At 38.8% G+C, this 10,760-nt stretch overlaps 1 protein-coding gene across 1 annotated transcript; it reads right to left on the bottom strand.

The window, feature by feature from the left end:
- Positions 1–889: 889 nt before the first annotated feature.
- Positions 890–5,773, bottom strand: LOC119795140 (trans-1,2-dihydrobenzene-1,2-diol dehydrogenase-like). The gene is made up of 7 exons (XM_038302976.1): positions 5,641–5,773; positions 5,135–5,246; positions 4,125–4,288; positions 1,588–1,840; positions 1,361–1,485; positions 1,129–1,279; positions 890–1,051 (listed from the first exon to the last, which is right to left on the bottom strand). The coding sequence occupies exons 1-7, from the start codon at positions 5,728–5,730 to the stop codon at positions 945–947; spliced, it is 1,002 nt and encodes a 333-aa protein (XP_038158904.1). The 5' UTR covers positions 5,731–5,773; the 3' UTR covers positions 890–944.
- Between the last annotated feature and the right edge of the window lie 4,987 nt (positions 5,774–10,760).

Genomic DNA, 10,760 nt, shown 5'->3' with positions numbered 1-10,760 from the left:
CTTAAAGCTACAGTGTGTAATTTTCAGCGACATCTAACGTCCAGACTGCAGACCGCAGCAACATGAACATCTCCCCCCCACCGTTTCTCCCCCCCAACAGTACGGCGAGCGTTATGGGACAAAATGTCTTCCACGACGTCCGCATCACCTACCTTCTCAAGTGATGAGGTTTGTTTACATAGATAATTTTAATACTGCCATCTATTGTTCAGTACCGTCTCAGTTCATCTCTCTCAACTTGCCGTAGTTACTTTCGAGCGTAATGGGCGATCTCGCAATCGCTAGTTTGTTGTCTCTGCGCTGCCGTAGCGCAAAGATGTCAGCCTCCATGGCTGCGAGACCCGCTCCTATGTAATTATAAATAACGAATTCTAAGGCAACGCAAATATTAAGGTTAAGAGGCTGAGCTCGTAGATGATCATAAATAACAGTTATGTATAATATATTACATTTCTGACTGTATATCCCTGTAATTATTACACACTGTAGCTTTAAGTTTCATCCAATCCAGTCACAACTAAGAGCACATCTCACAACTTCAAAAGAAACCCTATCACAGCTATGGATGAAAAGATGCTGATTTTGGAATTGGAGAACAAATCAATTTTGTTTGGTCCTAGTTATCCCCCCTACCAAGATCCACAATGACAAAATGTTTGGGCAGAAACTGCACAGATACTGAGGCTGATTCTTATTTTTTTTCCCTTATATTAAAATAAGCGTTCATTACCTCGTTTGCATTTATAATATCGTGCATGCTCTCCTCGAGCTCTGAGGAACCGCATGGGTGGTCTGGAGTGGGCCGTTTACGGAGGATGTGGCATTTCGGGGTACGTTTGTCCTCTTAACCAAAAAGCAAACGAATAAAACAAGTATTTAAAAAAACAACTGGATCTCCATATCTATATTTATTAATTTCTTTGTAAACTGTATGAATACACTGTTTAACAGTCCTGGCTGTACACCACGCCCAGCTGTCGGCGGATCTCATCCTGCAGTTCTACCAGCAGGAGTGAGTCAGAGTGGGACATGACTGCACTCTCCTTCAGGCCTAGGAGAAGAAATTGATGCATAATTACCTTTTGTTGTATGAATAATAGGAATGTACAAAACAGACCTTTATATTACCTGCAAGCAAACACTTTCGAACCTCTTCCGCTTCATAACGCATTCCTGTGCTGTTGGGAAAGTTCAAAGGTAAACTTGGTTCTGGCAAGGGGTACTGGGTCTCCTTACCATTTACAACTAATGATGTAGGGCACCACATCCGGACAGGAATCTAAAAAAAGACCACAAGATTACAAATGATGTCCAATCCCTACTGTATTCATCAGTTAACGTATCTGACTTGGTGATCTACCTGGATCGTGCCCTTGGTTCCAACAATAATGGCCTCATTGGGAAGCTGCATGCTTGAAGAGAAGGTACACACCGCCATTTTCTTCTCCGAGTACTTTAGACTTACTATCACAGTTTCATCCACCCCTGCAATTATGATCAAACCACGGTTAACGAAATAAGAGAAAACATGGAAGGTGTGACCAAAAATAAGGTTAAGGAAACTCACCCTTGTGTTTAACTCATTACCTGTCTCTAGACAGACCCCGGTAGCTTGGATGCTCTCTGGCCTCTCTCCATTGTACACCATGCACACCAGCTGCAGGCAGTACATTCCTATACTCAACAGCGCTCCTCCACCCAGCTCCTTCTGTACTAATCTTGGGTTGTGTAACACAGCGATGCCAAACTCTGACCGGACCATTTTCACCTTGCCTATCTCCTCACACGCCAGCCGGTTTCTGATCTCCGCATAAGCCGGGAAAAAACGACTCCACACAGCCTAAAAGAAAAAAACAACTAAAATTAGCTTTCTCTGCAAAGCTAGCGTATTCAAAAATGTCTCATTAATTACAATTTTGAAGGAGATAAAACAATTTGAAAAATATCCATGCCTCTTGCATATTTGCAAGTTAAAAAAGTGCAAATACGGTATGCAATTTTATATCACTAAAAGCCGATTACCACAGCTGTAAGGTTAATTTCTTCAGAGAGGGGGAGGAAACTGTCCCTGGAGACTATTTTTTATTTTTGCAAACATCGCTCTGTTACACCAGCTGATATTAAAAACATTTCCATGCATTTTTTTATGTACAGGTGCTGGTCATAAAATTAGAATATCATGAAAAAGTAGATTGATTTCAGTAATTCCATTTAAAAAGTGAAACTTGTATATTATATTCATACATTACATACAAACTCATATATTTCAGATGTTTATTTTGTTTAATTTTGATGATTACAAATGACAACAAATGAAAATCTCAAATTCATCATATCAGAAAATTAGAATATTACTGAAGACCAATAAAAACAAAGGATTTATAGAAATGTTGGCCAACTGAAAAGTATGAACATGAAAAGTATGAGCATGTACAGCACTCAGTATTTAGTTGGGCCTCCTTTGGCCTGTATTACTGCAGCAATGCGGCGTGGCATGGAGTCGATCAGTCTGTGGCACTGCTCAGGTGTTATGATAGCCCAGGTTGCTCTAATAGTGGCTTTTAGCTCTTCTGAATTGTTGGGTCTGGTGTATTGCATCTTCTTCTTCACAATACCCCATAGATTTTCTATGGGGTTAAGGTCAGGAGAGTTTGCTGGCCAATTAAGAACAGGGATACCATGGTCCTTCAACCAGGTACTGGTAGCTTTGGCACTGTGTGCAGGTGCCAAGTCCTGTTGGAAAATGAAATCTGCATCTCCAAAAAGTTGGTCAGCTGCAGGAAGCATGAAGTGCTCTAAAACTTCCTGGTATGTGGCTGCGTTGACCCTGGACCTCAGAAAACACAATGGACCAACACCAGCAGATGACATGGCACCCCAAACCATCACTGACTGTGGAAACTTTACACTGGACTTCAAGCAACGTGGATGAAGTGCCTCTCTTCTTTTCCTCCAGACTCTGGGACTTTGATTTCCAAAGGAAATGCAAAATTTACTTTCATCAGAGAACATGACTTTGGACCACTCACCAGCAGTCCAGTCCTGTTTCTCTTTAGCCCAGGCAAGACGCTTCTGACGCTGTCTGTGGTTCAAGAGTGGCTTGACACAAGGAATGCGACAGCAGAAACCCATGTCTTTCATACGTCTGTGTGTGGTGGTTCTTGAAGCACTCACTCCAGCTGCAGTCCACTCTTTGTGAATCTCCCCCACATTTTTGAATGGGTTTTGTTTCACAATCCTCTCCAGGGTGCGGTTATCTCTCTTGCTTGTACACTTTTTTCGACCACATCTTTTCCTTCCCTTCGCCTCTCTATTAATGTGCTTGGACACTGAGCTCTGTGAACAGCCAGCCTCTTTAGCGATGACCTTTTGTGTCTTGCCCTCCTTGTGCAAGGTGTCGATGGTCGTCTTTTGGACAACTGTCAAGTCAGCAGTCTTCCCCATGATTGTGTAGCCTATAGAACTAGACTGAAAGACCATTTAAAGGCTTTTGCAGGTGGTTTGAGTTAATTAGCTGATTAGAGTGTGGCACCAGGGGCCATCAATTTTGAACCTTTTCACAATATTCTAATTTTCTGATATGATGAATTTGAGATTTTCATTTGTTGTCATTTGTAATCATCAAAATTAAACAAAATAAACATCTGAAATATATGAGTTTGTATGTAATGTATGAATATAATATACAAGTTTCACTTTTTAAATGGAATTACTGAAATCAATCTACTTTTTCATGATATTCTAATTTTATGACCAGCACCTGTATTTTCTCAATCGTTTTCAAGGATCACTTTCAGGATTAGTTGCGTAACTTCAAAATACAAAGAACATAAGAATAAAATAATTTTTAACGATGCACTAACCAAAGTTTCTCCAAATACAAGCCAAAAATCAAGGAATTGCAGAATCATTGCCATTTATATTCCAAGGCAGAAGTCCCAAAGCATGATCAGATTTGTAAACTCAAAAAAAAAAGGATAAAGTGCATTCTGTTAGTTGATGCATTTATGGACAAACTGGAAAAAAAACAAGTAACTGTTTGGCACCGGATCAGCTGGCTAAATTATAGTTTGCAGATTCCAATCCCATATCTGCAGATAATAGAACATCTAGTGCTTGTTTACCTCCATGAGGAAGACTTGGTTTCTTTTGGCTGAGTCCAGGATCTCTTTTACTTCCTTGGTGTTCATGGCCAGTGGCTTCTCACACAGAACATGCTTCTTGGCATTTAGAAAGAGCAGACAGGTCTTCAGATGGAAAGCGTGGATGTTCCCAACATACACCACATCTAAGCAAACAGAAAAATAAAGGCCTGAGAGAACACCTAAAGATTTACTACTCAGGTTTTCATAACATTTACCTAAAAGTAGAGACTATACAGGCAATGGAAAAGCTAGATGGGGGGCCAGGGGTGTCCATGGCCACCCTAAGCCAAACATTGGCCTCCCTTGTGGCCACCCCTACCATTTTTTCCCTCTCATACAGATGGTGGCAACAGTAATAAGTGGAATATTCAAAACATTTTATTTTTTTGTGGTTAAACACATGAATATACTAACATCAAAGATGATAAGCACATAATTCCTGCTCTTTTCAGAACTAGATTTTGTGTTTTATGGGGTAAAGAGAAAATGGTGTGTCTCTGCAAGTCATCTAGGAGTCTTCAGTGAAATAAAAGATAAATAACAATTCTAATAAAAAACTTAGCAAATAATCAATTTATGTAGATATTAGTGCTTGTAAATATTAATTTTATGCAGAATGTTTATTGATACAAGTAGGTAAGTAATGACCATGATGATTGATTTACACCTCAGAACTCAAAACTGAGTTTGATCCATTATACCTTTTATCGAGAAGTTACAGATGTTTAAATATATGCGTCTATTTGTTAGCAAAGGCTGTAGGAAAGTATGGTCAGTCTTTATTTAGAAAATATGGATGATTTGCTTGTTAATTTTCCTGTTGGAACAGTGTAGATTGACCCTGAGGTCATGCTGCCTATCCGCTTTTGGCCACCCCTCAGTGTACATTGGTTATTGTCTGGCCACCCTTATTAAATTTTTTTTTTTTTGGCTACGCCTCTGTATACAGGAGAAGCATACTTTACAACATCTGTCACACAGATACGGACCAATGTTTGGATCTCTGGCCAGCTCTTCATAGCTGCCATATGCCTGTGGGATGCTGTGTTTCTTGGCAAATTCCTGAGCATCCTCTAACTTACGGGCTGCAACAGCCACAACCTGTAAATACAAACAGATAATTCCCATAACCTTTTATTGCATAATACAAAATATTAGTTTTAAACAGAATGCATCAAAAATTCTGCCATGGATTTTTTTTTTGTGCACTTTCATTCTTCATCCAGCAGAGGTCATCACTCAAAAACAGAAAGCTAACTTAACTTTACAGCCTTATTGGTTTTTGTAAGATATATAAATTAGATTCTTTGATTCATTCTTTTGTTTCCATTCATTCGTCCTGAGTTTCCAAACGCAATAACATACTTCTTCTTCTGTGGTCTACGGTACAAGTAAAGGCAGTTTACAGTTGGGAAACTAAAGCCAGAGCTTCCAGTATAACAGAAGCTGGTGAGTAATGTTGGATTCATGTCACCATTGCAGCAGAAATACCAACCTGATGCTCTTCAGCTTGAAGCGTGTTCAGAGCCACAGTAAAGTCATGACTGATCTTCCCTGCGCTGCAGATTCCCCACCTGGTTGCCATGTTGCTCAACGGTGATTGTTAGAATCATTCACCGCTTCCTGCCGGAAGGGGGCGACAAAACACCGATTTAAGAATTGATTTTGTAATCTGAAGTTTCTACAGATTGTTACACAAAGCTATTCACGAGACATTAAAAATGCCGCTTGGTTTAAATTTGTAATGAAGTAGATGAAGATTTCTCTTAAAATATGAGGTGAAAGCAAATTTAACTTTGAAATAAACAAATAAAAAAATACCTATAAAGACTGTTCCATATAAAGATAATGAAATATTTTCAATACAAATACAAATTCTTTTTTTTCAATATTAAATTTGTGCTTTAAATACCTGCATTTTTAGTATGATTCTTCACTTAATTGCCTTTGCATATTCTTTATTTATTTATTTATTTAAATGAAAAGATAGTTGTTACTGAAGTTGAATACTTTTTAAATTTCCATTTATTTGGATAATTTCTGAGGTGGAACATTCAAGTAATTTAGTTCATTAAAGTTGACTGACATGAGTGAACGCTATGCTGTATCTTCATGTAATTAAAAAAATAAATTAACATGGGTTAACTCAAAACTATTTGTAAATCAATTTTCTTAAAAACATGAAACGTTTTCCAAACTTAAAACCTTAATGGAAATTGTCCTGCCTGTTAAAATACCATATTTTTCAGAAATCTAAGCAAATTTAAATAACAAGTCACACAAATCAATTTCAGAAAGTAGGCCAACATGTCTCATAAAGTAACATCATGCCCTGATTTAATGAAACTCAAAAACAGATTAAATATAAAGTCAATGACATCGAACTCTTAGAAATGATTACAGGCTTTGGGTTTGGGTTTCCAGTAAATCCCAGTGAGATTCATTAAACAGTACATACCCTGCTGAAGGAACCTCTGGTGTTGAACCTCTCCAGATGTAGCTGCCCTGCCTGACTGCAATGGAACCATCTATTCTACACGTTGACCAGAAATGAACTCTAACTCTTTTTCTAAGACTTTAACCTAAAAGCAAACCTGCAAGTCCACCAATAAATGGCTAAAAAAATAGAAAATAATTAATCTAAATAGAGATGGCTGCTTACTCTGTTCTTCCCTGTGATGGGATAGGTGACCCCCATTTAAAAGACAGAGATAGATGTGTGTAATCATTAAAATGCGAGTTCAAAGTCTTCACCTCTTCAAGAAATCTTATCAGTTTAACAGTTTTTTTGACTACCCATAAAATATACACTATATTGCCAAAAGTATTTGCTCACCCATCCAAATTATTGGAATCAGGTGTTCCAATCACTTCCATGGCCACAGGTGTATAAATTCAAGCACCTAGGCATGCAGACTGTTTTTACAAACATTTGTGAAAGAATGGGTCGCTCTCAGGAGCTCAGTGAATTCCAGCGTGGAACTGTGATAGGATGCCACCTGTGCAACAAATCCAGTCGTGAAATTTCCTCGCTCCTAAATATTCCACAGTCAACTGTCAGCTGTATTATAAGAAAATGGAAGTGTTTGGGAACGACAGCAACTCAGCCACGAAGTGGTAGGCCACGTAAACTGACGGAGCGGGGTCAGCGGATGCTGACGCGCATAGTGCGAAGAGGTCGCCAACTTTCTGCAGAGTCAATCACTACAGACCTCCAAACTTCATGTGGCCTTCAGATTAGCTCAAGAACAGTGCGCAGAGAGCTTCATGGAATGGGTTTCCATGGTCGAGCAGCTGCATCCAAGCCATACATCACCAAGTGCAATGCAAAGCGTCGGATGCGGTGGTGTAAAGCACGCCGCCACTGGACTCTAGAGCAGTGGAGACGCGTTCTCTGGAGTGACGAATCGCGCTTCTCCATCTGGCAATCTGATGGACGGGTCTGGGTTTGGCGGTTGCCAGGAGAACGGTACTTGTCTGACTGCATTGTGCCAAGTGTAAAGTTTGGTGGAGGGGGGATTATGGTGTGGGGTTGTTTTTCAGGAGCTGGGCTTGGCCCCTTAGTTCCAGTGAAAGGAACTCTGAATGCTTCAGCATACCAAGACATTTTGGACAATTCCATGCTCCCAACTTTGTGGGAACAGTTTGGAGCTGGCCCCTTCCTCTTCCAACATGACTGTGCACCAGTGCACAAAGCAAGGTCCATAAAGACATGGATGACAGAGTCTGGTGTGGATGAACTTGACTGGCCTGCACAGAGTCCTGACCTCAACCCGATAGAACACCTTTGGGATGAATTAGAGCGGAGACTGAGAGCCAGGCCTTCTCGTCCAACATCAGTGTGCGACCTCACAAATGCGCTTCTGGAAGAATGGTCAAAAATTCCCATAAACACACTCCTAAACCTTGTGGACAGCCTTCCCAGAAGAGTTGAAGCTGTTCTAGCTGCAAAGGGTGGACCGACGTCATATTGAACCCTATGGATTAGGAACGGGATGTCACTTAAGCTCATATGTGAGTCAAGGCAGGTGAGCAAATACTTTTGGCAATATAGTGTATATACACACCGACAAAAAATAAAGAACCAAAGTCAATTTCAAACATGTTAAATAAAGCTGATTCTGTATGGTCAAAGTCCAGAGTTAAATCAGTTTACACCCGGTACGTTAACCTTAAACCGGCCGTTTAATAATTCTTTTTTTTTTTTTTTTTTTTTAAATCATTCACTGTTACTTTTAGGAACAATTCTGCAAACAGCCATGTAAAGCCTCATTTTCAGTAATTGCATAAACTTGATGGCCGTCATTTCCTGTGGCACAAGTAATCTGGTTTCAAGGCCATTATAGTTTCACATTGGACCAGTGGGTTTGAACCTTTTACCTTTAGTTAGTATTTTTTTAAAACTAGGCAAAATTCACCAAGGAATCTTTATTCCCCAAATATTTACTAATATGAAACATGTTGAGCTAGAAAATAGCAAAATGCAGTTTTTTAAAAGGAAGATGTTATTTTCACAGTAATTTACATAAAAGGAGATGGACTCCTACCAGATTTTTTTATGATCTTAATTTGTAAACTAAATTCATACACAGGAAAGGAGAAAAAAAAACACAGCAATTTTGAGACAATATAACATATGGCCGAAGATTTTAAATTTTATTGCACTGTTGAAAGTGCTGATCAAGTTTGAATATATTTATATGCAAACCTAGTATGTAACTTTAGGTTTATTAAATAAAAAGTACAAAACAAAAGAATATCTTCTTAACAAGTGGATAAAGGAAGGAATACAGAAGTATAATTAAAGAAAAGAGACAGGCTAAAAAGAAGCTGGAGTTAAAGAGCTGTTTCCTACAAAAATGCAGGGGAAATACTTCAAAGTATTGATAGTAAAGTAGAATAGTATTGAAGTATTGACTCAGTCAAATCTTACTCAACTACAAGTAAAAGTTACCCGGTCAAACATCTACTCAAGTTAAAGTATAGAAGTCCTCACTTTTCATTCAACTATTCTGCTACATATTATAAACCACCTGTAAACAACTTCAGCATAAAAATGCCACAAAAATCAGGAAAGCTATTTTAATCATTTACTATTTAAAAACAAACCAAAAAGAAAGCAGGAAAGTTTGGACTCTTCTCACACTTTCACTGTGGAATAGAGGGTTGTGGTTTTATCTAGTACCACAAAGAAACTCCAACAACTGATTTGAGAACTCATCCTACTGAACAACTCGGCCACATGGTAACAACTCAAGGCTTGATAAAATTTATTTTTTAACTACAAATAATATCTGAGCAAAATTTCTCACATTTGTGGAATGTCATGTCAATCTCTAAAACAGTGGCGTCCAAACCAAATTCATTCATAATGGCTGCTGTCTAACATGTTGAAATAGCATTTCAAGAAATAAAAACAGCCAGAGTGGATTACAAAGCTAAACTGAGCCAAAAGTAACAAGTAACTAGCAGCTTCCTAGAAATGTAGTGGAGTAAAAAGTACCAAAAAAAAGTACTTGAGTAAAGATACTCAAAAAAACATACTTAGTACAGTAACTGTACTTTGTTACTTTCCACCACTGCAAAAAATATGATCATTTTTGAGTCAGAATATGAAACCACACTTTGGAGATATGAATAATAAATGTTTTAGATTGCTCACTAGTTTGACCGGCATTTAAACCGCTTCAGTATTCAGTGAAAATGTGGATGTTTGTCAAAGAGTCTCCTTCAGCTCAGGTTTAGGAAGGAGGAGGAATAGTTTGGAGATTAAGAAAAATTAGGATTTCTTTTTTTTAATGGGAATATCTTTGATTTCTCCAAATAAAATTAATCTAACTTATTTAAAGCTACAGTGTGTAATTTTCAGCGACATCTAACGTCCAGACTGCAGACCGCAGCAACATGAACATCTCCCCCCCACCGCTTCTCCCCCCCAACAGTACGGCGAGCGTTACGGGACAAAATGTCTTCCACGACGTCCGCATCACCTACCTTCTCAAGTGATGAGGTTTGTTTACATAGATAATTTTAATACTGCCATCTATTGTTCAGTACCGTCTCAGTTCATCTCTCGCAACTTGCCGTAGTTACTTTCGAGCGTAATGGGAGATCTCGCAATCGCTAGTTTGTTGGCTCTGCGCTGCCGTAGCGCAAAGATGTCAGCCTCCATGGCTGCAAGACCCGCTCCTATGTAATTATAAATAACGAATTCTAAGGCAACGCAAATATTAAGGTTAAGAGGCTGAGCTCGTAGATGATGATAAATAACATAGTTATGTATAATTACATTTCTGACTGTATATCCCTGTAATTATTACACACTGTAGCTTTAATATTAATTTGATTTAGTTTAAGAACTGTATTTTTTTAAGTTTATTTTAGGTGTTGTGTTCATTATGTTCCAAGGAGTTAGGTCACAGTTACATCATCTCATCCATGCTTAGGACTTATCGGCGCCATCTTTAGGGCCTTGTGAATCAGGGTTTTTAAAGGCTTACATACACTCACCGGCCACTTTATTAGGTACCCCATGCTAGTAACGAGTTGGACCCCCTTTTGCCTTCAGAACTGCCTCAATTCTTCGTGGCATAGATTCAACAAGGTGCTGGAAGC

This window comes from Cyprinodon tularosa, unplaced genomic scaffold, assembly GCF_016077235.1.
Source record: "Cyprinodon tularosa strain WSP-4 unplaced genomic scaffold, ASM1607723v1 ctg50, whole genome shotgun sequence".
Lineage (NCBI taxonomy): Eukaryota > Metazoa > Chordata > Actinopteri > Cyprinodontiformes > Cyprinodontidae > Cyprinodon > Cyprinodon tularosa.
The sequence above is the reverse complement of the archived record's forward strand: the minus strand, read 5'-3'. Positions and strand labels throughout refer to the sequence as shown.